This window comes from Rhipicephalus sanguineus, chromosome 11 (genome assembly GCF_013339695.2).
Source record: "Rhipicephalus sanguineus isolate Rsan-2018 chromosome 11, BIME_Rsan_1.4, whole genome shotgun sequence".
NCBI lineage: Eukaryota > Metazoa > Arthropoda > Arachnida > Ixodida > Ixodidae > Rhipicephalus > Rhipicephalus sanguineus.
In genome coordinates this window covers 21171389-21199169 of record NC_051186.1, presented here as the reverse complement: position 1 = coordinate 21199169, position 27781 = coordinate 21171389, and the positions used below count along the sequence as shown (strand labels likewise).

General features: G+C 49.8%; 1 protein-coding gene across 1 annotated transcript in view; it reads right to left on the bottom strand.

Moving 5' to 3' along the window:
• Nucleotides 1-27781, bottom strand: part of LOC119373816 (BTB/POZ domain-containing protein 7) — a 59043-nt gene that overhangs the window by 15150 nt on the left and 16112 nt on the right. The window contains exons 4-10 of the mRNA XM_037643879.2: nt 27132-27377; nt 24366-24558; nt 20947-21270; nt 20675-20883; nt 20410-20485; nt 4895-5199; nt 4079-4259 (exon numbers count right to left, since the gene is read on the bottom strand). Coding sequence (XP_037499807.1) covers nt 4079-4259; nt 4895-5199; nt 20410-20485; nt 20675-20883; nt 20947-21270; nt 24366-24558; nt 27132-27377 — 1534 coding nt within the window. The remainder of the gene's footprint in view (nt 1-4078; nt 4260-4894; nt 5200-20409; nt 20486-20674; nt 20884-20946; nt 21271-24365; nt 24559-27131; nt 27378-27781) is intronic.

Sequence of the window (27781 nt, the reverse complement as noted above, 5' to 3'; positions counted from 1 at the left end):
AGTTTTCTCCAAGTTAGAAGCCACGTCAAGCTTCCACCAGGTCAAGCTGTCCCCCGAGTCACAAGAATTGACCACATTTATAACCCCATTTGGACACTATTGTTTTCTCCGGCTGCCGTTTGGGATCACATCTGCACCAGAATACTTCCAGCGGCAGATGTCCCGGATTCTCCAAGGCCAAGCGGGTGTGGTGAACATGATTTACGACATCCTCGTCTTTGGGAAGACACACTCAGAGCATGACCGCCGTCTCCGACTAGTCATAGACCGGCTAGCAAAGGCAGGAGTCACGCTCAACTGCGAGAAATGCTCGTTTGCGACTTCGAGTGTCAAGTTCCTTGGCGTCGTGGTCAGCGCGGAAGAAATTTCTCCAGACCCAGACAAGGTTGCAGCGATCCGAGCCATGCATCCACCCGAAGATGTCGCAGGGGTCCGTCGCCTGCTAGGCCTCGTGAACCATATCGGACGCTTCTTACCACACGTTTTGGAGGTGACTGCGCCGATCCGAGCACTGCTGCTCAAGAACTCAGCCTGGACTTGGGGCCCGGCGCAGCAGTCTGCCTTCTCCGAACTGAAGAAGCTACTGTGCTCAGACCTCTGCGTGGCTCGCTACAACACCACATACAAGACCACGATCTCAGCTGACGCCAGCTCCTATGGTCTCGGGGCAGTACTTCTCCAAGAACAGCCGTTCGGTGAGCATCGAGCCGTCGCCTTCGCATCACACTCCCTCACAGCCAAAAAAAAAGAAGCTTTGGCGGCCAGCTGGGTGGTGCAAAGGTTCAAGGAATACGTCCGTGGACTTCAGTTCTTCCTCGAGATGGACCATCAACCGCTAGTGGCGCTCTTGAGTTCCATGGATGTTGACCTACTGCCACCACAGATCCAGCGGTTTCGCTTGAAGCTCATGCGTTTCCAGTACCAAGTACTCTACGTACTGGGGAAGCTGCTGGCAACAGCCGATACGCTTTCGCGCGCACCGCTGGACTCCCCTTTATCCAACCGGGTGAATCAAGTAGAGCTCTTTGCCCAAGAGGTCGTCCGCTCCTTCCCAGACATCGTCTCGTCGCAGCTCGAGCACTTGCGCCAGGCCCAAGCCAACGACGGCGAGTGCAGCCTGCTGCTTCAGTACTGCGCCAACGGCTGGCCTCGGCAGTCCCACTTGCCTCTCCATGTGAAGAAGTACTGGCAGTACCAAGGAGACATCAGCGTCTGCGAGGGACTGCTTCTTAAAGGGTCCCGCATCCTCGTGCCGTCTGCCCTTCAGCACCACATGCTCGAGCTTCTCCATGACGGGCATCAAGGCATCAACCGATGCAAAGCTTTAGCTCGGGAATCGGTCTGGTGGCCGGGCATCAACAACCAGATAGAAAAACTGGTGTCTAACTGCCCCACGTGTGCCAAAACCAGGGTGCAGCGCTCGGAGCCCATGCTGCCCTCAACTACTCCAAGTCGGCCCTGGGAAGAGGTCGGCATCAATCTTTTTCATCTCAATGGCCAAGACTTTGTTCTTCTGGTGGATTACCGGTCACGCTTCCCGGAAGTCATTAGTCTACGTTCAACCACAGCACTTGCGGTCATCAACGCCATCAAGAGCGTTTTCGCACGCCATGGCATTCCGAGACTGGTGCGCAGCGACAACGGCCCTCAGTTTGCTGCGAAAAAGTTCTCCGCCTTCGCCAAGTCCTACGGCTTCTGCCACGTCACCAGCAGCCCCCATTTTCCACAGTCGAATGGGGAGGTGGAACGGATGGTGAGGACAGTCAAAGACCTGTTGTGGAAGGCGGATGATCTCTACCTGGCACTTTTGGCATACCGGGACACACCTGGGGTAAATGGAGTGAGTCCTGCTCAGCTGCTCATGGGTAGGCGCCTACAGACCCGGCTGCCGAAAACGTCGCACCTGCTGGAGCCAGCCTGGCCTCCTTCGGTCACAATCACTCAAGGGGACCAAGACAACCGGAGGCGCCAAGCGTCAGACTTCAACCGAAGGTATGCAGCTCACACCTTGCGGCCTCTTCAGGCCGGAGAGCGGGTCTGGGTGCGAGATGTCAACTCCCCAGCAACCGTCTTAGGGCCAGCTCAACGCCCGCGCTCCTACGTGGTGGAGACTCCGACAGGTGTACTTCAGCGTAACCGGATGCACCTGGTGCCAACGACGGGAACCCCCACTGCCAACCCTCCTGGAAGCCCAGTAGCGGATCAGCCCGAGACGACTACAACACCTGGAGCTGACCAAGCAGCACAAGACCAGCAAACCGCGTCGCCTCGGGAAAGCACCTCCACTGCAGAGGAACCTCAGGGTTCTGCTTCTACGCCACGCGTCTCACGGTCGCGGTATGGCAGGAGGATCCACAGGCCGAAAAGACTCGACCTGTGAACATTGTTTTGTTTCGGACCATGAGTTCTGGTGCAGGTGCATGTGTTTTGTTAAAGTTTACGGTGGGGCGGATGTAGTGTACAGCAGTACCGCCAGATGGCAGCACGGCATGTACTGCTTTCTGTAATAAGGGCTGCCAATAAACCTGACGTCACTTGTCCGCCCGGAGACTCGGCTGTCGTGTCACTTACTCGCCCGATGCGCTCGACAGTGGCCATTCGATTTGAAAAATGCGTTGAAAAAATCTCGAGCCAGCATTACTGAGACTTTTGTTTCCTTTCCATAAAGTTAGTGTGGATTTTCCCTGATGGGAGCACAATTTCCCCGAGTTTTCCCTGAGTTTTTCCAGACTATCCAAAATCCCTGAGAATTACCGGTTTTCCCGGTCGGTAGACACCCTGTCGTGAGATAAAGATCAGGCTGTGCATAGGGTATTCGCTATTTTCGTGCAGCAGTATCAATGGGAACCAACGCGCAGGGATAACTTGTTTCTCCCTTCAGTATCTGCTGGGATAATGCATTTGTTTGTACACCAACTTGTGCCTCGGTTTGTAGTAGGCGCGTTGCTTATAAGTGTACCGTGCTTGTATTCAGCCAAGCCAATTTAAAAATACTGCTTTATTGTTAAAATGTGAGGCTCTGACTTAATAATGTTTGAAATTTGAAAAACAGCGTGTAGACAAAACGTGCTCTATTTTCGGAAAAAGACGTAATTCCATTTACATTCCATTCAGTGCAAAAGGCGCTTAATTCCACTCCCATGGCATTCCTCCAAGCATTGTTCCCATTCCATTCCGGGGTCACGAAAAAGTGGAATGATTCCGGAGTCATTCCAATTCCGGAGTGGCAACTCCGCAACACTGCTAGATTCGAGTAAATACGGCAACTAGGCTCATTTAAGTTAAACTTTGCTTAACCCGACAAAGGCAAGCTGGGCTGAGAAAACTTAGGCTAATCAACCGTTGTAAAAAGCAACATGAACCCGGCGCTTGAACTGGTCCCGTCGCAGCCACTACGTAAAAGAACGGCACAAATTCGATGGAGCAAAGAAAGCGACATCCAGTTGTTGTTTTGGTTTACGAGTGCCGTAACCGCATCAGACAGAACGACACGAGAGGCCAACTGATACGACGGGACGCGCATGCGTACCGCAGCAGGCATCACGTCGCTAGATGGCGCGTTGATGCATTCTGCCACGCATATCCCGTGGTCTGCACACTTTTGCTCACGCCTGTACATCCACTATGAAGCCATACATCAGACTGGCATCAAGTTGTAGTTGCCGGACCTCAGGTTAAAAAAAAATACTTTTTAACATTAGGCTTTTCTTGTACTGCACTACTCTTCTAACATTTTTCGTGCACTTTCCAAGTAAAAAAGTTTGTTGGCTACATTACTTAGTACAAAAGGTTGAGATTTCAATTTAATATGCTTCTGTATGACAAAGTGTGCACACAAGTGTCCTGTCTTCTTGTTTGTCCTTGTGTATCAGCATAGCGCAACAAAAGGACAATGACCCAAAGTGAATGACCAATTTTACAGACTCGATTATATTGTTGTTCAACCGCAGTGCTTGCAGAATGGATTGCAATGCTAGACTTCCGTGCACCAATTGGCATGTTCTGGCGCTTTGAGATCAACTAACATTAAGTTGGCAGTGAACCGAGCAGCCACTACAAAGCACCCAGATAGGAGCACCTGGCAGTGAAGGGTCGGGTAGGCGCACAGCTGGGGCAGGTCCATGTGGTACGCAGGCCTCTCGGAATGTGGCTCCTTTGTCGACCATGTACAGGGTGTCTGGAATGTGAGACAGGTGGGGGGGGCTGGGCGACACGGGTCCCAATGCTTGCTCCTGGGAGAGCTGTTCTTCCAGCCAGGCCTGCACAACACGCTTCTTCTTGGATATACTAGATCTCTACACTCCATCGCACGCACCACCAACAAAACCCATGGGCTCTGTCATTTTGAGAACAGGCCAACTCCCCATTTCGAGTAAATGTGAAGAAAAGCAATGCTCGTATACGAGAAAAAAAATGTCCCATACAAAGCAAGACGGCAAGGTTGGTTGGGATTCATGTGAACTCGGTTACAGCGCAGCGATAGACAAGGACGAAACAAGGAGACGAACAACATGGCGCTGACTCTCGTTCGTTTCCTTCTTCTGTCCTTGGCTGTCGTTGCGCTGTCACCGAGTTAATACAGTAAGTAGAATGAGCTGGCTATTATCAGAGCATCCGCTCTGCAAAAATTTTGTGAAATCGGCCCGAGTTGCAATGCTTTGCAGCTGCTGAAGCTAGAGGAAGGCAGCCACTCAAATGGTTCATCTCGACAAACATCAGACTAGACACGAGGGCAGCATTCAAAATGTCCAATGTTTGAGAGGACAAAGAAGTTAGCTGGAAAGGAAGGAATAAATAACAGAAGCATAACTGCAGATTGCCCCATGTACTACGCGTGCTCACGTTACTGTGCCATGTGCACGATGACCCTAAGCAGACTGATAATTGTACTGACCTTGGCCTCTTCCATGTAAGGGGTGAAAAGGCGAGGCCGAGGGCCCATCAACCAAGAGGCAGCAGCTCCCCTGGAAGGTGGCGCTTCCTCCCCTCCCAGCATGCACGGCGGTGGGCGAGGAAAAAGGCCCCGCCGCTGGGCCGACAGCAGGGCTTCCGCACCCGGGGGAAGCACGTGTGCCGTCCGCACGTGACACAGAAGCTCAGAGAGCAAGTCCCGCAGCTCGTTGTCACTCAGCAGGTCCCGCCGACTGCGGGCACCACGCCTGGCAACACTGTGTGTCGTCTGGCTCACAATGTTCGGCTCTGCACAGATTGATCCACAACAACCAAAAAATGGGCCTCGTCCGACGCAGTATGTTCCACGACACACTTGTTACAAGTGCCACACCTCACACACAAAGCAACAACGAAAAGAAGGCACTGCTCTTGACTGGATTTCTTTCTACAGTTGGAACTCAATTTAACGAACTGCTGACAGTGCTCTAATTACTTCGATAAATTGGGAAGTTCACAAAATCGAGAAAACAACTTCTTCCTCCTTCAAAATCTAAAATGGAAACTTAGTGACACGCGAATGTTACTGTGGCATTTTATCTGCCACTAACACACGCCTGCACGTGTGAAGACTCCATGAGGATAGAGCACAGGGTTGCCACTGACTTTCGAGTACATTTCGCCAAATGACGAGCAAAAGTCGCCAAAATCGCCAACTTTTTTACAAATTTCACCAAAAAAGTCGCCATTCTAGATATGTGCGGCATACCTAGTAATAAAAATTTGAACTCACATACAGCACCGTAGAATACACTACCATCCAAAACCCTTAAATTATATTGACGTTTCTCACTGCCAGTCGTATCGCACACTTCACCACGGGAGTGCATGGTGCTGCTTCTCCGACTAGCCGCAAGATGTGCGTGGTGGCGCAAGGGTGAATGAATTAAACGCTCATGATATCCTTCCATCCCTCTCCGCTCGTTTCAAAGGTAAACGTGTGGTAAACCTTGGACGAAAATCGTGAAAGCACTGTTTGTACACAGCTTTACGTACCCTTATATGAATTGAAAGGATTAAAAGGTTTATTGAAGGTAACACGACAGAATTCTTACAGGAACCGATCATTAGTGAGTCTTACACCTTTTCATTGTGAACTAATATGATACCGGCCGCCACTGACCCTTTCTTATAGTCACTTATATCTACATGTGTCAATCCGATGCGTAATTAATGAACAGGTAGACAATGTAAAATGTTATATAGCAATTGTTTCCATTGCCCACACTCACCGAGAACACTGGAAAAGGCCTCAATAAATATTTTTTTTATTGCACAAATAGCCGCGTATCCGCCTCTCTTCGCTATTCCAAAACAGTCTTTACGAGCTGAATTGGGGGTACTGCAACAGTGAATAAGTCGCCAACCTACTCAGAACAGTTGGAGCTTTGGCGGAACAAATGGTCGGAACACGCGGCCAACCCGTCGTCTAGCCCCTTCAGAAGCGAAACTTTAGAGAAGCTGAAAGCATCGATAGCCATAAACACTGCCCCCTCGCGGTTCGCAAGGCGGTCCTCTGACTTACATTTTGCTAGAATGCCGCTGGGGGACGTTCCAGTACCCCCTGCATCTAGATGAATTGAGATACACACGAGTTACAGGACGGACATACCGAATGACGCGTAATGTGCACATTCTACTCGTGGGTCTAAAACCAAGAAAAATACAGAGAATGTTGCCGCTCATTTGTTGGGAAGACACTGAGCTTAGGATGCATAACTCAGTGAAGACCTAAGCCAAAAATCGCCAAAAATTCGCCATGTCGCCATTCATAATCTTAAATCGCCACGGGCCTCTCAAATTCGCCTATTTGGTGAAAAGCAGCCACCATTGGCAACCCTGGTAGAGCAGGCATGGACCTTCCCAACGCTTATAGATACTTTTTCAGTTTCCGAACTTCTCCTTTCGAGGCGGGCACGATTTGCTCCTAGGGAGTGTGGGGGCGCTGCAGTCTAACTTTGCGCCAAGCAAACAGCCGCTCTCCGCTGGCTTCACTGCCGTTGAAGTTGTGTGCGTTCTGTGTTGGTGTTCGGTAGCGCCTTTTTTTTTCTGCGTGTATGCCTCGTCGCTGTCTGTGCACGTGGCAAGCTTCCACGCTCTTCTGAAGACAATCCAACATCTATGACGTAGGACTCTCCGATTGTTGTTATCGTGGGCACGATCTAAGCATTGACCACGTGTGGATGTCTCCTGAAGTAAATTCTACTGCTGCAGCTATCCTGTGCGTCATGCCTTAGACCTTCGGGACATCATGCTGACATGTTTTGTGCCCGGATGCACCAGCAGGTACAGAAAAAAAAAACCCCGAGAAATGCCACTTCTCTCTGCCGTCCGACCCGCTGTTACTGCAGAAGTGGGAAAGATTCATTCCACACACGAACAAAACTGGAAAAGACGTGCAAGATGTGCGATGTTTACTTTCAAGAAAGCAACATCCTGAAGACCTATAAGGTGCGCAGGATTCCCTTCCTTCTGAATCACTGTTGGTGTTGGAGAGGGAATACGTGAGCGGCAGCCTTGTTTACCCCTACAAGGAACTTTTCGAATGTGTGAGGAGTGCAGAGTACGTAATCAGCCAGGAATCGAAAAACTATTCCTTTGGTGACCTCTTTTGGACAATCTTGGATGCACTTGCCCAGAAAGGCACCAGCTTTGTTGGTTGCGAACACTGCAGTGAATTTAGAGTTAATTCACGTCTATATTGTAGCTAGGATGCATTTCTTTGCAAGACAAAAGTGCCAAGACAATGGCAGTACCATCAAAGCACAGAGTAAAAGAAAAAAGGTGTGATATTCGAATGCTCATTTGTTTTCATAAGTTAAAGCCAATATCTTGTGAACTAGTGTGTGATCGTGGCAAGTGTTCTTGTGTCAATATATTGATGTTTTCTTCTTCCTTTCCACAAAATTTGCATTTTCTGTTTGAATGATCCTAAATATTATCCACTGACAGACATCCAGAAATCTGAGTACTTGAAAAGAAGAACGTGCCCTGGTCATCTGAACAGAGAAATAACGTCGTTTCAGTGGGATTTTCAACGAGGGTCGTACTTTACAGCAAAGGCTCAGTTTCAACTTGCTTTAGGGCACGGCACGCAGAGGTGCTTATCGCTGCACAACGTTAATGTGCAGAGCGTCGAAGATCCCTATGCTGAGACTCACGAAAACAGTTTTTAAATAACTAGCAGCAGGAAACAGATGAGTCGCAGCTTTTACCGAGGCTTAGTTGTGACGTAGCTCATACAACTGAGCTCCAAATTCTACTTCTAGTATCTGAAAAAAGAAATTACAGGGCGGCGAAACGGCTCTTTAATCGACAAGGGCACTCCTAGCACCACACTTACGCAAGCTACTGTTTTTACCGACGTCCCGGAAAGACGTAGTTCATGTACGTATCTAGTTCCGAAGTTATACTCCTCGTGTCTAAAAGAAGTTGCGCTGCAGGGCTCCTTCTTAAGCTGAAATGGTCGTTTAAACGCTGCACACCGCACCTAGGTGTAGCAGACGACCCTCATTTGCTTGGCACAAAGTTAGACTGCAGCGCCGCGGTGGCGGGAACTGCAGCCGGCCGCCTGCTTCCTGTAGGCGAAGCGGGGAGTTCGGCAACTGAAAAAAGTATCTATAAACGTTGGACCTCCCCACATCCGAGCAAGGGAGACTCACAAGAAGCTATCACAGTGGGCCAATATGCAAAGACTGGGAATGCAGTGATTGTGCAAGCAGGCAGAACAAGAAAGTTGCAAGGAGATGACCGTCTGTTGCATAAACCATTAAATAACGAAAGCAACCGCTGTGTTTCTGTGGAAGCACTCAAAGGGACAACAAACCACCACCACCAGTGCCAATTTGTACGTAAAACGGCTACCAACTGTACAGTCCATAGTTCCGTGCGGCCTCGTCAAAATAAATCTAGGGTCCTGAATAGGGTGGCTAGTGTTACAGCGCATGCCCGAAGGAGAACCCTCGCATTGCTGAAGCCTGTCACATGTTCCTTCAACAGTGAAACCGGCTCAAACCATGGCTACTGATGCACACGCTCGGACAGTGGCTTCGGCTGGCAGCACAGTGGAAGACATATGGGACGAGGAGGAAGCAGGGGGCTTGTTTTCTTTGCTGGCCTCATGATTTTACCAATTACTGCAGCTTTATTCTATAAAGCTGCAGTTAGTGAGTAGTGATTCACTACTCTGGGCCCTTGTTGAAGGCAGGTGGTTATTTTCTCAGATTCCAGGTGTTCTATTGATGCCTGGAGGGCATTCCCACCGGCTCGTTCACTGGGACACAACTAGGTTTTCTGGCAAGTCTAGCGCACAACTGGTCCAACTCATATGGCCACTAGACTGGCCGCAAAGCAAGTGCAAGTGTTAGTGAGCGCGTGATTGTGTTTCACGACGGTGTCCCCCATGGAATCCTACACCTCAATGCACTCAACCAGAGGCCACCTTTTGGCTTGCCTCTTGAACGGCATCTGCCAGATGTTCACGCAGGCATTGTGCATAGTCCATCTCCTTCACGAAGCCCTCGTGCCTTTTGGCCAGAGTTGCATCCCTTGGCACATTCTGCTCCCTCTCAAACATCAGGAAGGATGGCATGACTCGTTCATAGTGCAAAGGAGATGGCATTCAGATGTTTATCTCAGTCATTGTGCGCATGGGCATATGCACCAAGCAGTGGCTTCAGATTTCGCCATTCCGTCACGTTAGACCTGCCTTGGGCAGTGACTAGTTACTAGTAACGCGTTACCGGTAATTAGTCACTTTTTTTGCAATAACTTGTAACTGTAACTAGTTCCATTTAAGTTAAAGGAACTTTTAATGTAACACTGTTACTTTTTTACACAGTAACTATAACGGGAAATACCATTACAGTTGCTTTTGTTTTTGTAAAAAATTATCCAACAGCAGCACACGTCAACGGCCAACGTTAATTTCCGTTTTTCCATTTACCTTCTTTACCATATCCTATCCACCATTCAACTTTCCACAATTGGGCTCCTGTCACTGATTAGCAGAGGAGGTTGCTAAGAGGATTATCTTCCCTGCAGAAGACCGAGGTCGGAGGAGGTCTTTGATGCAACTTCAAGTTTACTTGTAAACTACTTATCTTAAATGAATCATGTTGCAGCTGAACAGCCTTGCTTAGTTCACATCTTTTTTTTTCGGCATATATATATTTTTGTCACTTGAGCTTCTAGCTCTGTTCTTGGTGTAACGGTGGAGCATTAGGATGCCTAGTTTGTAGTCTCCTTCATCCATGGCTCCAAGCTAATTGTGTTTGACAGGCGGCTAGAAAGCAGCAGTGTGCGAAACGGCTGAGAGCCAGCAATACCATGAATCAGCGAAGCAATATTTAAAAGCCTCTCTGGAACTGATTGTAAAAGGTTTACTCCAACTTAACACAACAATTAACAAAATGACATAGACATTACGCCTCCTATGCAGGTGGCATCCTCAGGTTGTTGCAAGCCAATGCGTCGCGGCGAATGAACCACGATTCCAGTCCCCCCCCCCCTTTCGACCTTCGTGCACAAGCGAGCGTCGTCCCATTGTTTAGGTCAAAGATATGCGCTGTTGTCCAGCAGTGTTCAACAAGCCCCATCTTTGACTGCGCTGCATGGGTTGCTATAGCAGTGTGTGACGTTAGGCGAGTTGGTGCATAGCTAAATAAAATATTTGTGGCACAAGTGAGACAAGCAAGAAAACAAGAGAAGACAGGGTAGAGCTCTTGTTTTCTTGCTTGTCTCAGTTGCGCCACAAATATTTTATTATGCTATAGCAACATCCCGTTTTTCCTGCCTGTTTCGGCGGTGTAAGTCCCGTCACGATCCCCACGTTGTACTTGTAGATGACCCCGCTCTGATCATCTGCAAGTGTGTAGTCTTTCGCGAGCACATGTTCCAAGGCACAAGGGAACACATGTTCGTATGACGGGGCTTAAAAACTGTGTCTATGCCCAGAGGAAGCAAAGCTCTCCGAATGGGGTCTGATACACCTTGAACATAAGAAATAGACACAATGGACGTCGTCTTCACTTGTGACACACTCTCTGTTCCTCTTCGCATGCATTTCCGATTATCGTTAATAAACGTCCTAGGATACTGCCGTCGTTCCAATGCATCAACCACATTTTCCAGTTCTAGTATCCTAGGATTTGGCAAAACTTTTTCTTGGGCGTCCAGGATATCCTAGGACGTTTATTGATGCAACAAAATGAGGCGTACACAACAACTGCTTGTGTAGGGCCCGTTTTAGGCGTCCTTTGTGTTGGGTTTTACCGCGAGCAATTCTGACTACCCGCCTGCCTTCGCACGTTTTTAATAAATGAATTCTATCATTTGTTTTGTGATCTATTACTTATTTGTTACAGTAACGGAAAAGTGACGACGTTACTTTTTCACAGTAACTTTAACTGTAACAAGTTACTTTTGGAAACTTTGTAACTATAACAGAGTTACTTTTTTTGGTTTGGGTAACTGTAACTGTAACACTTATTTTTTTACTGGTAACATGCCCATTACTGCATTATACCGAGGATGGTAGCGAGTTGCCTTTTGCTGCCGAACACCCTTGCTGCACATGGCTATGTGGTGCTGTCTGTGATCACCTGCTTGTAAATCTGAATTGGCAGTGTATTTCTGTCAACTTGGCCAGGATTTCCTGGCTAGTCATGCGGTGGGTAGATTCCATTGAAATGACATGTTATAACAAGCACGAATTCGTGCCCCCTTTTGCTGCGTGGCCCCATTATGTCCCCCGTGTTTGGTGCTCACTAAAGGTTGAAGCGGGCCAAGTGGTTTCCCGCCTTGCGGCTTCCTCGCTCGACAGACATGGCATGTTCATACATATTTATATACGTCAGCTTTCATTCCTGGCCAGGCAGCGAACCGACACAGTTTTTGCCACATCTTTCACGCCATGGCCATCGTCATCATGATAATGCTGCAGTGCCGCTCCCCAGAAATTCCGCGGAATGATGGCTTTGAAGCAGTCATTTGAGTCTTCCTTGCCTGGCACATTTTTCAGCAAAGCTCCATCAGTGTCCACCAGGAAGCTCACTCGTAGCAATAACAGCTACCTTAGAACTCCCCTCAACTGCTTTGTTTTCCAAAATTTAATCTCTTTTTGAAGACTGGTGAGCATTTTCCAACAATAATAATCATCCTGCTGGGCACTGACCAGCTCTTATGGCTGAAAGCCATTTTGAGGGTGCCTTTGTCTCGACAAAATGCACGTGCTCTTCTTTTTCATTGCCCTTGACAGTGCATCGGTGACCACATCTGCGTCACCCTTTCTATACCACATCCTGAATTCCAAGTGCTGTAATGTCAAGGGCCATCGGACAAGCCTACCACTTAGCTCACAAGGCCATGTGGTCAGTTTCTAAAGGGAACCTCCACGTACATTTCCAACTTTCGAAATGTGTAGATGATAGCCAGACATTCTTTCTCTGTAGTTGCATTGTGCCGGCGTGAGCGTCCAACTCTCAAGTGCAGTAAGCAGCTGATTCCCCTCCATTTGGAGAAGTACTGCACCTACTCTATGGTCACAGGCACCGGAGTGAATCACGAAGGGCCTATTTAGGTCGGGGTGCACAAGGTGCTCAAGGTGCTCTTCAAAGGTGCATGACTATGTCATCGAAGTAAGCAAGAGTGCAACGCCATTTGGCATCACCTAGTACACGGCCTATCGGACGTCGAAATGTGCTCAGACTTGTGGACAGACAGAAGGGCATCCTTACAAATTCGTAGAGCCTCTTGTGGCAAGTAAATGCCGTTTTGCATTCATCAACTGGTTTCATCTCTACTTGAAGGTAGCCTATCCTTGAATACAAAGTAGACACGGACTTTGCTCCTCTGAGATTTGAGATGATTTCATCGACACTTGGGAGGTCGTCAACGCATTCAGCCACAATCGTGTGCCACTGTCTTTCTCTGACACCTCCGATAATCCCCAGGACCTTGTTGAGTGGCGGACGATACCGGTGCCTAGCAATTCTTGCAGCACTGCATGCATCGCCTGCCTTTTGGCGGGACTTACAGGTCTAAAGTTGGATTTGCAAGGCTTGTGCATCGCTGGTGTCAATGCAGTGCTGCACCATCTCGGGGTAGCTTGGCTGCTCGGTCAACATCTCCTCAAGGTCACTCAACAACTAAAACAGGTGTGCCCATTCGTGCTCTGTCAAGCTTGTGACGTTTGCCACAAGTCTGTCTTCTAGACCGTTTTCAGATAAGAACCACTCTGACCGTGTAAAAATGAATGCTCAGGTTCGACAGCCCTAGCCATTTTCTCTGAGGCATTTGACCCCTGCCTAGGAAGTCTTTTCGCTGTGCCCGGTGGTTCATCAAACGGCATCGGCAGTCCAAACGGGCTTTTTATTGCTAAGTGGGTTCTACCCCGTCTAGCTCCTATTTAGGTGCTACGGACACTGACTAACTTCCCAGTGGGCACATACACACATACACAACGGTGCAGAACACAAACACAGTAATAACGAAACAACAAGGTTTATTCCAGAATACATTGGCCCCGGGCGAGGGAGTGTCGATGCCTTGTCAGTGCCTTGCTGGCGAGCAACCTTGGCCATTCCTTCCGCTGTTGGTGGCGTCCTGACAGTTTCTCAACCGATTTCTTCCCCTGCTAGCATTGGTCCCTCTCACCTTGTCCGCAGTCGACGAGGAGGACGTGCAAAGGTAAGAGGAACCGGCGCGCAGGGGGAAACTTTCCTCATTTCTCACAAGGTTCAGAAAATGTCACCCACAATTGGCTATCAACCTATATTCATAATCAAAGAAACGCGACCTATATTCATGATCAAATCTATTAAAGGTACCGAACTAATAGAGTTACACTGTTGCGCCTAACGTTCTTCAAGCAGCACCAACTACACTGGTGTATTACATACATATATATTTGCGGTAAAATCACACAACATGAAATAAAAATGAAATCTGCATTAGTGATGCTATTAAAGACGTTCCAAGATCACCGTGAGTTCTGCCAACCACAGTTCCGACTCGGCCATTGCAGCTGCACACGCTGGCACTCTCAGCCAAAATATTTTGTCGACGGATAGGACAACCCTGATTATGATGAGCGCAATCTTCCGGGGTCAGATGTATATATTGTAATGAAGACAGTGGCACGCGGGCATAGGCATGTTCTTGACTGGGCAAAGACGAGGGACAGAATTGAACAGCGAACGGGTGGTGTGTCTATGTCTCTTTCTTTGCAATGGCACAGTCTACGAACTGTAAGGGCATCCCTGCGGGTCGTCCACACAGTGGGCTTTCTTTCTAGGAAACACCGTCCACGGTACCACAATCATTGAGGCCGCAACCCTCCTACTTCTGGAAGCACCTATGCCACCATTTGAGGACGATGTCCAGGCCTCCTTAGCGGCCCAAAAGCAGGCGTATCCCAGCACCGCCAAATCCACACTGTTTCCCGAGAGCGCTGTTCACGCTTCCCGTTACGACCACGCCTTGCTCAGGACTCCATCGGCACCCGAGTCTCTTAGGGGTGCTGTCCAGGCTCCCTCAGAGCAGGATCCCGCCGCCGTGAGCACAGTGACCACCTCCTACTTCTCGGATGTCGCCACTGGCTCTGTGTGTGGATAAGCAGACAGCGCCTTGGAGCTTCTGCATACCATTACACATCTCTGTGTCACGACTAACGCCTTAACACTGTTGAGCTCCGAGCTGTCTCCTGCTGCCTCACCAACATTGTGCGCAATCAATGCCGTATTGGCTGTGACCATTTCACAAGATCTTGGAAGCCAGCTCACCTCACAGCTCGAATGCACATGGCACTTCGTCAAGACCTGCCACCTCGACTACCTCAAGGAGCACTACATCAACAATGCCGCAGGACCATAAGCTGTGTGGCAGCTCATTTCGGGGAATCGCCCACTCATCGACACAGATGCCTCGCAGAACTACTCACTGCAGCTCGACCCACCGTGAACAGTGTAAGCGACGCATTATTGTGTGACACTCAACAGTTCCGCAATTTGCGCATCTTGTCCCTTCACCAGTTCCGCAAGTACTCCTATTTCCGTAACTGCGGTGGGACGAAGGTCAGCGCATTGGGATGGACCTACGATTATGCCGAAACAGTCAGGGCCGCCCGCCAAAACCTTCGTTGAGAAAATTTCATGCAAAGTATCATCATGGCCGGGAACTTGGACTACCACGAAACTGACAATTCCGTCTACCGGAGGAGAATGAAACAGCTTTCCAAGCACAGTCGCAGCGTGGCCGAGGTCGACCACCGCGGCACAGCCAACGTCGTCCCCCAGAGCTATCAGTGGCAAAGATTCAAGCCAAGCCACAGTGCCCACAGCGACATAGTGACCGGCTTCCGCAAAACGGCCAATGCCACCCACCAGAGGCATTAGTGCTACCAATGGTGGTTCAGGATTCAGGGCTTGCGATGACCTCCTCGCCACAGCCATTGCCCCCCGCCAGAAGCATTACTGAGTGCCGCAGATGACAGTCCAGGGCCCTCTGAATGTTTTCATCAGTTGCCGGTGAGCTCTTCGGTCACCACGACCACCGATAGAGACAGGCCATTTTTGGCAGGACTCCATGCTTGCAGAGTGGTCGAGCGTAGTGGAGACAGCGGCGCACGGGTGAAGACGAGAAAGACGAGGGACAGAATCGAACAGCCGGCCCAGTGAACGGGTGCTGTGTCTATGTCTCTTCCTTTTACAATGTACACTGATTTTTGCCAGTTTCCTTCATTCGGTGTTTTGGTTTTCGTGATGGCAATAACGGCATATTGCCAATACCGCCTCATGCCGATGTTGTCGTCACATGACCCATGCTAGATAACATGAACCTATCTTGAAAGTGCTTCTAATTTTTGCTGTGGGAAATTGCACAGTAACAGTGAAGACTGCAGCTATCGTGGCAATGCCGTGTGTTTACTGCCACCGCCCCCAGGTGGCACGTCAGTTTGCAATCCTCCGCAAATTCGTCCATGGGCATGTCGGGGTTTCGGAACAGAGTTTCACAACTGGCATGATTAAAGAACTATGCTTGCCTTCTTTGGGCGCACTTCAGGTGAGACCAACTTACGATACGACGAGCAAGTTCTCACGGTAACTCAAATCACAGATAAACACGCTTCATTACAGTGCTGTTAAAAATATGTACGCTTATGCCACAGGAGTGAAGGAAAGACACGCCTGAACGATAATCGATGCCAGCCAGGAACGTGAGCCGTGGCTTCACGTGCCACAGCCTAGCACCTTCTTTATTTTTTTTCTCTCGCCATCACGCGCTCTCCGGTTTGCGCGCCGCCTGAACGAGGGTGCTACAGGGCACCCCGTGTAGACTGGAAGTCGGAACGTGACATGCCGTTTGTGGTAGTCCAACGGAAGGTCAGGCATAGATGAGAGGCTTTCTATGGCGGTCTCCAGGTACGCCGGCTTAAGTCAGTCCAAGCTGACTGTCTCTTCACGGCTGTTCTGAAGAAGAGTGGCAGTTTTGGGGGTGCGGTTAAGGACGCGGAATGGTCCGTCGTAGGCTGGTGTCAAAGGTGGTCTGACCGCATCGTGGCACACGAAAACATGTGTTGCAGTGGCCAGATCAGGGTGGACGAATATTGTCTTGTGTTCGGAAGGTCTGGGTGGAGTGGGCCGGAGGTCTTGAACGCAGTCGAGGAGACGTAGGAATTGTTGTGGCTGGTCTGGTAGCTTCGTTGACGTGAAGAAGTCTCCCGGAAGCCGTAGAGAAGTGCCACACACCAGCTCTGCTGTTGAGCACTGCAGGTCTGCCCGGATGACAGCTCGTAAACCTAAGAACACCAGTGGCAAGGCATCAAACCAGGTGGCTCTATTGAGGCGGGTCGTCAAGGTGGCCTTCAGTTGTCGGTGAAGGCGTTCCACCGTGCCGTTGGCGCAGGGATGATAAACCGTAGTACGGCAATGTCTGGCTCCGAGGATGCCATTAAGGGAAGTAAACAGCGAGGACTAAACTGACATCCACGGTTGGTTGTCACGGTGCCAGGACAGCCAGAACGGGATACCCACGTAGAAATGAAAGCGTGGGCAACTGTCTCAGCGGTGATATCTTGAATTGGAACAGCCTCTGGCGAGCGTGTGAAACGATCGACCATGGTCAGTATATAACGCTACTCCTGAGACACTGGTAGAGGGCCCACAATGTCTAGATGAACATGGTCGAAACGACGGCCAGGTGGAAGGAAAGGTTGGGGAGGCGTCTTAGTATGACGGGAGACCATTGTCATCTAGCAGGGCAGGCAAATGCGCATCCAAGCGCGCACATCACCGTTGATTCCGGGCCAGACATAGCGCTGGGCAAGAAGACGCTGAGTAGCCTGAATGCTGGGGTGACAGATGCCGTGTAAGGAGTGGAAAACGGTGCGTCGTAATGAAGCGGGAACAAAAGGGCGGGGAAGGTCAGCTGAGACATCGCACTACAAAGGCTCAGATGATAATGGATGAGGCACCAGGCGTAGTCGGAGAGAACGGGGGTTCTCCCGAAAAGCGGCAAGCTCCCCGTCATCCTGCTGTGCGGAGGAGAATGAGGCCCAGTCGATGGTTGGAGATGGAGAGTCAACCGCGGCTATACGAGAAAGGGCATCTGCGGCGGTGTTGTCAGCTCCTTTCACGTGGTGGATATCAGTCGTGAACTCAGATATATAAGCAAGATGGCGGAGTTCACGGGGCATGTACTTGGATGAGTTAGTGCGGAAAACATACGCCAGTGGCTTATGGTCAGTCAGCACGTAAAACGAGCATCCTTCCAGTAAATGCCGAAAGTGCTGTATGACAGCGTAGATGGCTAGTAATTCCCGGCTGAAGACGCTGTAGCGGGTCTCAGCAGGAAGTAGCTTCTGAGAGTAAAACGACAAGGGTCTCCACTCAGACTTAATGCACTGCTGTAAGACGGCTCCGACGGCCACGCTGGATGCGTCCACCATCAACCAAGTAGGGGCGTTGCTGCGCAGATGAATAAGAAGCACGGTGTTAGCGACCACTTGCTTGGCAGCAGTAAAGGCGGCCTGGGCCTCTGACGGCCAAGGAATGGCGGAGGACGGGCCGGCGGTTGACCGAAGGAGGTCGGTGAGCGGTCGTAGCAGTTCGGCACAGTGTGGTATGAAGCGCCTGGAAAAAATCACAAGCCCCAGGAATTGGCGTAATTGGCGCAGTGTTGTAGGCTGAGGATAATCCTGGATTGCTTTAACGTGGGACAAGAGAGGGCGTATTCCTTTGGATGATATGTGATGGCCCAAGAACTCGAGCTCAGATGCGCCTACTTCGAGGCGTTCACAACGAGGCCGTACTGCTGTAGACGTTGGAACAGAGCGCGAAGATGGCGCTCATGACCTTCAGGCGTGCAGCTGGCGATGAGGACCTCGTCAAAGTACGCAAACACAGTAGGGAGGCCCCGTGTGACCTCAGAAATGAACTGCTGGAAAGTTTGAGCCGAATTGCGGAGTCCAAAAGGCATCTGCACGTATTCAAACAACCCGAAGGGCACCGTGATGGCGGTCTTAGGTATGTCGGCGGGATCGACAGGAATCTGGTGGTACGCCTTAACAAGGTCCACTTTATTGAAAATTGTGCAGCCGTCGAGGCACGATGTAAAATCCTGGATGTGAGGTAAGGGATAGCCGTCGTGGACAGTCTTGGCGTTCAATGCTTGATAGTCCCCACAAGGACGCCAGTCACTAGGATCACGCTTTGGCACCAAATGCAGCAGGGAAGCCCAAGCGCTTGACGACGGGCGTATAATGCCGAGCTGCAGCATGTGGTCAAACTCCCATTTAGCAATAGCTAGGCGGTCTCCAAACAGGCGGCGTGGTCGAGCAGCTGCCGGTGGACCACAGGTGACGATGTGGTGTCACCGTATGTTTAGGCAGCTGAGTGAGGTTGCACGGTTTTGTTAACTCCGGGAAACTCGCCAAGATTTTTTCAAACGGTGAGGAAGGTATCAGCATGCGGATAGCCATTGGAGCGATGTCGGACAGGACTCCCGAGATGGGGAGACGAGTCTGACTGTCTATGAGGCAGCGCTGCCACACGCCGACGTCCAAATCGAAGTATGAGAGGAAGTCCGAGCTGATGATCGGTTGAACCACGTCTGCAATGACGAAAACCCACCGGAAAATGCGGCGAAGGCTGAAGTCGAGGGTGAGGGATCGGAGTCCATACGTCGCTATAGACGAGGCATTGGCAGCACCAAGCACTTGCCCCTGTGACTTCGAACGATCAGCCTTAGTCGGGGGCACAACGCTAATCTCCGCGCCCGTATCTATAAGGAACCTGGCGCCCGATAGCTAGTCTGTGACCATGAAAAGGCGGCTGGAACGAGAAGTGAGATCACATGCCGCCGTCAGCAATCCCGGCAGGCGTTTCCCTGCTGTGAACATGGAAATGTACACTTCGTGGCTCAGTGTCTGAAACGCCGGTGGTACCAGCAGAGAGTTGGAGGGCTGGGACTCCGATATCTCGTGTGCGTGGAAGAGCTCGATGACCGGAACGAGGCAAACAAGTCTCCTGCAGGGGGCTCCGGAGTGCGGCAATGGAGGCGGCGAGTTCGTCGATGTGGGCCTCAAGGCGAGAAATCGCTGTGTCTGCTGGTGGTAAGACAGCGTTGACAGATGGGGAGTTTGCTTCATGAACCTGATTGGCGAGCTCCGCCAGGCGGTCGAGGTTGACGTCGCCGGCCGCCGCGAGAATGAGGCGGATTGGCTGAGAAAGGCGTTGGAGGAAGAGCTCGCGAAGCAACGCTGAGTGGGCAGAGACGTCGTGTCCCCCAAGAAGCTGTCGCATTCGGCGCAGTAGTTGGGAGGGGCCCCTGTCGCCAAGGTCCCCCTCTGCAAGGAGCTGCTATAGGCGGACACATTCCAAAGCCATGAATCGCTCCAGCACCTTGGTTTTAAGGTGCTGATATGGCGTAGTGTCCGAGGGGTTGGAGAGGACATCGGAGAGCTCGCTGGCAACATCAGGAGAAAGGACTGAGGCTACGTGGTAGTAGTGTGTCGTTTCCGAGGCAATGCGGTACAGGGAGAATTGCACCTCGACCTGGTGAAACCAAACTTGTGGGTCCTGTGGCCAGAAAGATGGGAGACGCAGTTGCACGCCCGAGACGTCCTGCAGACGTGAGACTTGTTCAGTTGAGGGTGCATTCGAGTCAGTCATTGTCTTCGTCCTAGGTCACCACATGTAGGCTTATGCCACAGGAGCGAAGGAAAGACACGCCTGAACGATAATCGATGCCAGCCAGGAACGTGAGTCGTGGCTGCACGTGCCACAGCCTAGCACCTTCTTTATTTTCTTCTCTCGCCATCGCGCGCTCTCCGGTTTGCGCGCCGCCCGAATGAGGGCGCTACAAATACATGACATTCCATGTTCATGAAGTCACTGCTGCCGGAAGACAACGGAATGGCCAACAAGACAGGAGCAAGCTCATCAAAGGGAAGATGCTCACCTCTTTCTTCCATCCTCTTGAGCAGCTGCTGCTCCCCCCACTTGAGTACAGCCACCAAGATCTCCAACTCACTGGCCTGCAAGTTAAAACACTCGCTTTTCTACTTGCCCATCTGGTACATGGGATTTACAGACACACAAAGAAAGTCACACTACGGCACAGCACAGTAGCAATGCAAAGGACATGTCAATGGCATTGTGTGTCCTGCTTCTCAAGCAAGCTGTGAGCCCCAAGAGCTTCCTGGGGTATAGTAGCGGCTGTGTACCTGCAGAAAGTTTGACTGCAATAGGGCAAGCAGCTGTCCCTTGGTGAGTTGGAAGAGCAGAGGAGTGGCTGCCAGTGCCGAGAACTCCTCGGCCAGGAAGGCCATGGCCTGCCGGTGCACCCAAGGTGATCCGTGTGGCTGCTCACTCCACTGCAACACTCCACACAGGGTGTCTGGACCCAACAGTTCCACCAGGGCATCCTCGCACGCTGCAACAAGACAGTGGCAGTTGGTCGGTTCTTGGCGGTACCAAGGGGAGAACAATGCCTCACCCTGAGCCAAAGAGTCCACCTCGATGAGCCGTGCCACCTGGTAGAGTTCCATCAACTCGTCAGCCAATGATCCACTCAACATGGACAAGTCTACCGTGTCCTGATACAGAGCCCAGAGCAGGATGCGAGCATGCCGCAAGGGAACCACGGCAGCGTCGAGGACAATGCGCATGTGACCCGCTTCACCACCAGCAGTGGTCCGTCGCTGGATGACGCCACGGAAGAAGGGGCACCGTGCTGCTAGCACCGCCCTGTGGCAGGGAAACTCCTGCGCCACACTGCCTGGCACCTCCCACACCAGGCTGGCATCCGCCAGCTGTCCACCTGCACCACGACACACATTTCGATAGAGTGCCAGCCACAGTTCGTGACCTCTCCCTCAAAGAAGTGGGACAAACAACAACCTCTTTGCGTGCTGTTCCCCTTCTTGGGTGGCTGCTTCCCGCATCTGTGTCAGTTCTATAAAACTATGCAGGTGATACAGCCAACTGTGATAGACACGGAGTGCGCTTGTCCATGTCTATTCTATTGTCAGTGTTTGCGCCTATCAATTCCTTCCTAGCTCTGCACCAACTAGCCCAACAGCCGACGTTAACGAGTTACAAGGATCCTGTTGAACCAAGGCATGGCAGCAACAGAAATGTGTAATGCCGTACTGGGTCCCCACACAATGCACGCACAATGTAGCGAAACAAAAAACATGGCCACAATATACAAAGGTGCCGTAATTCACGTTGTCGTCCTGTTTTTATGCAATTTTGGACCAAAGCTACTGCTTTTGTGGTGCAATGGTTTTAGATGCTGCATGTTCTTCGAACCAAATGGAGAGCAAGTGGTTTGGATAGGTGTCGTCCAGTCAGCACCTGAGGTTTTCATGAAAAGCTGCGGCGGCAGAACGGGTATGATAGCTAAGCTTGCACTGATTCAGGGGTGCAACAGCCGAAAGAGGATTTGGAGCAATTTTTGGAGCAGCAAAATGTTGCTTTTGGAGCACAAAAATCCAAATTTGGAGCAGGTTACGAAAAAAAAACCTGAATTTTTTAGCCCGAAATCCAAAATTTGGAGCAGTATAACAAAGAAGGCTTACTTTTAGAAAAGAAAACAAAAATACGTAAAAACCATTCAACACCAGCTAATTCGTGCACAGTCCACGTGAACACTGCTATTTCAATAAAAGCAGTGTGTTGAGCCACCCCACAGTGCGAACAATGACTAAGTCCACATTAGCATTTGCAGGACCTGTCAAATAATTCGACAGGCACTGGAAATGCTAATGTGGACCTGCGAACCTGGCAACCTGGAAATTTGGGAGATTTGTAAAGCAGGAGCAAGTGGGGGTAGCGAAAAAAGAAAACTGGCATACGCTTTTGTCTATTGGACGAAGGAAACACAGCGCCGACCAAAAGTAAAAATATATTCTTAAAAAGAATATATTTTTACTTTTGGTCGGCGCTGTGTTTCCTTCGTCCATGTCTTTCCCCGGCCAGGCGGGTTTCCGCCAAACTCTCGGCTTTTTTCTATTGTTTCTCAAGGCCGCAGAAACGCCATACACAGCAGCTCCAAATGATTGCCAATATTTTTTTAGACGTCAGCGATCATACTAGTACTCGTAATTACACGGCGCGTACACGAATGAGTAATTAAGGAACAAAATGTGCTGTGTCCCTGACAGCTAGCACTAAAAGCCCCTTCTAAATCTCAGTATGCTTTTCCGCAGGACACCAGTGTACTGCAGCAAAAGTGGCTTAAAAAGCGTTCTGCACGCAATAAAACAAGCATCAGGAAATTTGAGAACTACTGTCCTTTTCTATTGCAATAGCAACTATATGGACACTCTCGACGGGTTTTTTCCGTCATCTCCCGCATAAAGTCCAAACTGATAACATATCCCTGTGCACAGTATGTTCTACCGTGGGTAAAAGCGCGCAAGTGCGGGCGACGAACGCGGCTGAAGCAGTATCAAACGAGCCAGCCTATCTCCATCGCTCCGAAGGCGCATGCGATAACAGCACTCTGCTCCGGAAGCCTGCCATCGAAGCATAGAGGAAGTGCCCCGCCCATCTTGAACGAGCGTGAAAAGACGCGAGAGGGGGGCTGTCGCTCGAGCAGCAACTTTGAACTTTGATTCTCAGGGCGTGGTCGCGATCACTGGCGCGCGCGCTATCTCGGCAGCCATCAGCGGGCGGCTCGTATATCCTGCTACGTACTGCGCTCGCAATGCGAAGACACTGTGCAGAAAGAGCATCTTTCCCTGGAGCGGCCGTATTCTCTTACACCAATGTTTTGTAGATTTACGCGAGATCAGATACAAAAGAGTTTGCTGCCAGCCTCACTTCGTATAACATTACAATTTTTTGCTATCGCATTCACTGCTTCGTACTTGCGGTGAAATTGACTTTTTTCTTTTCTTTCGCGGGGGGGTTAGGGTTAGGGTCTGCACGTCTGTATTGGATGACGATGCCCACACTGCAGATGACCAACGTGGCCTCCATTTCCATATCTGGCTCAAATTTGCGCAACTGAGAAAATTTTAAGCTGGTCGGGCATTTTGGCGCAGTGTGGCGCAATTTTAACAAATTTCACGGTTCTGGCTCAGCTTGGCGCAAAAATAAGGAATTGTATCAAATTGGCACAATTGGTGCAGCTGTTGCATCTCTGACTGATTACACCTTTGCATCGGACCTGCAATTCTTGTGCTTTTGCAAGCGGTGTACAACCACTGTAAAGAGGACTTTGTAGATATGGATGTAGGGTTGCTCAATATTGATTTTATTTTTTTTAGTGTTATCTAAGTTGGTTCTTGTTTTATACAGCCCTATTACTCAAACATCGTTTTGGTGTCTTTTGCGTAAAAAGGTCCCTCTGAAACTACATAACTTGCATAAAAAGCTGAATTTCAATTAGACAAAGTTTCGATATAACAAATTAAAGTGCCGATCTTATTGAGTGTGTTATATTGAGGTTTAACTTAAATATTGTAAAAAGTTTTCATTACTGCACTTTCACAAGAATAGTTTTTCTGAATGCATTGTGCATCTAGAAAAAAACGTGCATGTGCATTTGGTGGGCACTTGATGACATCTTTGAAGCAGGCGGACAAGAGTACGGACGTCGTTATGTCAACTTTACTGCCACAGGACGTCCTGTTTAGTGAGCCCTCACGAGGTCATGAACAAGCAGATGACTGTCGGCACTGCTTGGTGGTCACCGCCCGATGAAATGGTGGGGCATAAAAGTGCCGAGAATTTGTTCTGCATGATATGAGTGGCACACAATTGCTCTCAGACCAAAGTTCAGGCGCAGTTGAATAAAATAAAGTTTTGTGCCCAATGTTTTTCTAGCCGATTTTTCTGCCTCAAGATAAGACCGCATCGTGCAGTGATTTGTTTGCAAAGTGCACAGTTTTTGAGAAACCCCACCTTCCAGCATCCTCCGCAGGTCGTGTGCAAGCGGGTTGGGCACTCCAAACTGCTCGCTCAACCGCAGCAGTGTCGAGAGGGCCGCACTGCTGCCGGCCTCCCCAGCCACGCTGAGCTCGCCCGTGTACAGGTATCGCAGCAGGTCCCCAAACAGCTCCACTCCCACGCCCGGAATGTCCATCTCCAACACCATCTGCGAGCAAGGCCTTGGCACTTCAGAGCACATACTTTGGCAAGCTTCAAGGGCTGCTTTTACAGTGAAAGCTGTTACGAGAACAACAAGGGCCGTTTTTGGCGCCGTAGTTGTACGCCGCCGCCGCCGGTGTCCGTAACCACTATCATGCGAAATAAGAAAAAAAAAAACTAAATAAGAAAAAATATCCGGGATGGCACGAGGTTCAAACATGGGCCCTCTGCGTAGGAGCCCAGTGTTCTACCTCAGGGCCATGCCGGTGCTTGAAACTGCGTTGCAAAAAGACCCTATACAGGCTTCATGCCGGGAAGGAACCACATTAACATATGTGATGTAGTGTGGTAGAAGAGTATCATAACAACCAGGCCGTCACACAACGCGAATTCTGTAACCAGGCGTCACACAATGCGAATTGCACAACAAGTGGGTTGTTGAATCCTTCCAACCCATTACAAAGGGCTGTGCCATAATTGTTTATCGTCATCAGCCACAGCATCAACAAAGTGCACATAATACCTTACAGGTGTTTAGCGGGTACCACGGTTCTCCGAAGAATGACGAAAAATTGCATAGTGGCTGCTTCCCTACTTCACAAAAATTATGACTTATAGCGTAATGGGTTCCTCCCAAGTGCACTTCTATTGGTTGGCAAGGAAGCCCATAAGGCTCCCATGATTCATTTCCTCAAAGTCTCAATAAAGTTAATTCCCTCTCTCTCTCTTTCTCACGTTAACGTATGTTATAAAGCGTGATGGGAGAGTTAAACAACGACCGGGCGTCACACAATGCGAATTACGTAACTAGTGGGTCATTTAAAGCTTCCAACCCATTACGAAGAGCTCAGCCATAATTCTTCATCATCATCAACCGTCGCACCAACAAAGTGTACATAATGCCTTACGGATGGTACCTCGATTCTCCGCAGAATGACGAATATGTCGTGGAGGGTGCTTCCCAATTTCACAAAAATTATGAGTTGTGGCGTAGTGGGTACGTTGCTAGTGTACTTCTATTAGTAGCCACAAGAGAGTTTGTAACGAGCTCTAGAAATGCCGCTCTTCCAGCTTTCGCCGTGACTGTGCTGCGCTTTCCGCGCAGGCCTGGCATTTTTTTTTTCTTTGCTAGAGACAGCATTAATTAGAACTAACAAACAAGAAAGCCAAGGAAAGTATAGGGGATGTTATCTGCAGCAATTATGACGTATATGTGAAGAAAGTAAAGTGGATGAAACGATAACTTGCAGGGACCGAACCTGCGACCATCAAATAACGTGTCCGATGGTCTACCACTGAGCTACAGCGGTGGTCATCCTCCCATTCACTTTATGGGGGATATATGTGCAGTGAAACCTAGGAGTGTTAGTCAGCGTTGCTAATAGCCATGACCGGCGAGTGTGGAACGCTCTTTTTCTGCCTGCCGACATCACAAAGCATGTGATCTTTTTACGAGCTGGCAGCTGAAGCAGGTGATGGCTGACTTTGTTGGCATGTCCGTTTCGGGCACATCAAGCATCAAGTGCTCTAGTTCGTGGCACGGCCTCTAGACATGGCTGTTTGTGAAAAACGCATTAAATTCATTATTTTCCGCTAGTTTCTGCGTGAAATGAGGGTTTTGTCTACCAATTTCAGCACCCAATCTTTCAGTTTGGCTGAAAATCTCAGCGGCAAAAGTTTTTTTTTCAGTATCCCTTTAAACAAGTGTTGCTTCACAGCTTGTGAACACGGCATAATTAACAAGGAGCGGCAGAATGACCAAGGCCTAGCAGGCAAGCACTCCACCAGGAGCTGCGCTGCCATAGCTGCCTCACAGTAAGCTGGCACACACGCATAGCTAACTTTGCCAGACTGATTGGGAGAGTTGGTGCATCATATTCTTCCATTGCTTGAGCACAACTCGGCATGAAGAAAAAAGACAGGCGCTCATCCTTTCCCTCCTCGTCCCTTCAAGCTCAAACTGAGTTGCGCTAAAGCAATTCAAGAATTTGCCAGACTGGCCACTGACGGCATTTCTTTCAACGTGGCCATCATAGACGAGGAGGGTGGAAATGCAAAGCTTCCAGCTTTCAATGACACTAACACGGAGGCATTTGGCAGTGGAAAAGATTAGATGGCTCGGTGAAATCTGGTGTCTTTGTGCAACCTTGATTACTTTTCTCACTGTCAGTGCTGGAAAAAAGTTCTCTTAGGTACCTCTAGTGCATTGTCAGCAATACTGTTTTAGTATAGTGTAGATTAGGCATTGCAAATGCTAAAACAAACTTTTTCCTGAAATCGATTTCATTCAGCATTTTTTTGCAATCTTATACCCTCCCTGCAAATGCTGGTAGTATGATAAACAAAAATCCTGTGCAGCATTGTGCATTTCAAACGAGGCTTTTCTGAAGGATCGAGAGCAGAAAAATGCAAACAGTTGGGCACTACAGATTTTTCAAACGGAAGCTGAGCCTAATAATGCATGTGTCCATGCGCAAGGTGGCTCGTTTGGATCACACACATATTTTGCGTGCCCCCCCGTGGGATCACCGAGATTCTACCGAACAACTCGGATGGGACCAGCATCCACAGAGGCCATACCATTTGTTGTCGTGCTCCTTCCAACAGCAGGTCCCTAAAAAATGGGCACCGTGCCGACAGCAGTGCCCGGTGGGCCGGAAAGGCGGTGCCCCGGTAGGCAAGCGTCACGTCCGTGCACAGCCGGGATTCCAGCAAGCGGCCGAGGTCAGCGCGACAGGAGCGTGCGGGAGGTCGTGCAGCATCGGCATGCGCCGTGAGCTCTCGCAGGGCACCAGTGGCTTCGTAATCGTGCACCAGAGCTGCCACCTGCAAATACATTGGTGTGACCACCCAGTGTCAATCAGCCACTCCTTCCTAGTAGGTGACACAGGCTACACTCCCACTTTGCAAAGCAAGCACCTCCCATGGCGTGCCTCCGCGGAGTGCGTGGGCTGTGTTCACCCTCAGTGTGGACAACCTTGTACGTTCACCCAGTTGGCAGACCATACTTTCATTGTCTTGGCCTTGAAATCCAGCTTAATTAGACTGTCCATCTTGCATGTACAGTACTCACGGATTCAAACACGACATCAAAATTTTCAGTATGCGCAATTGCTCAAGATAACCACGTCATGTCGCGATGAATCTTGTCTCTTAAGGTAATGTTGGCTCTGATCTACGCATTCGAGTTGAGATGACGCTGATACATAGGTCGGCAAAAAATTGGAGCT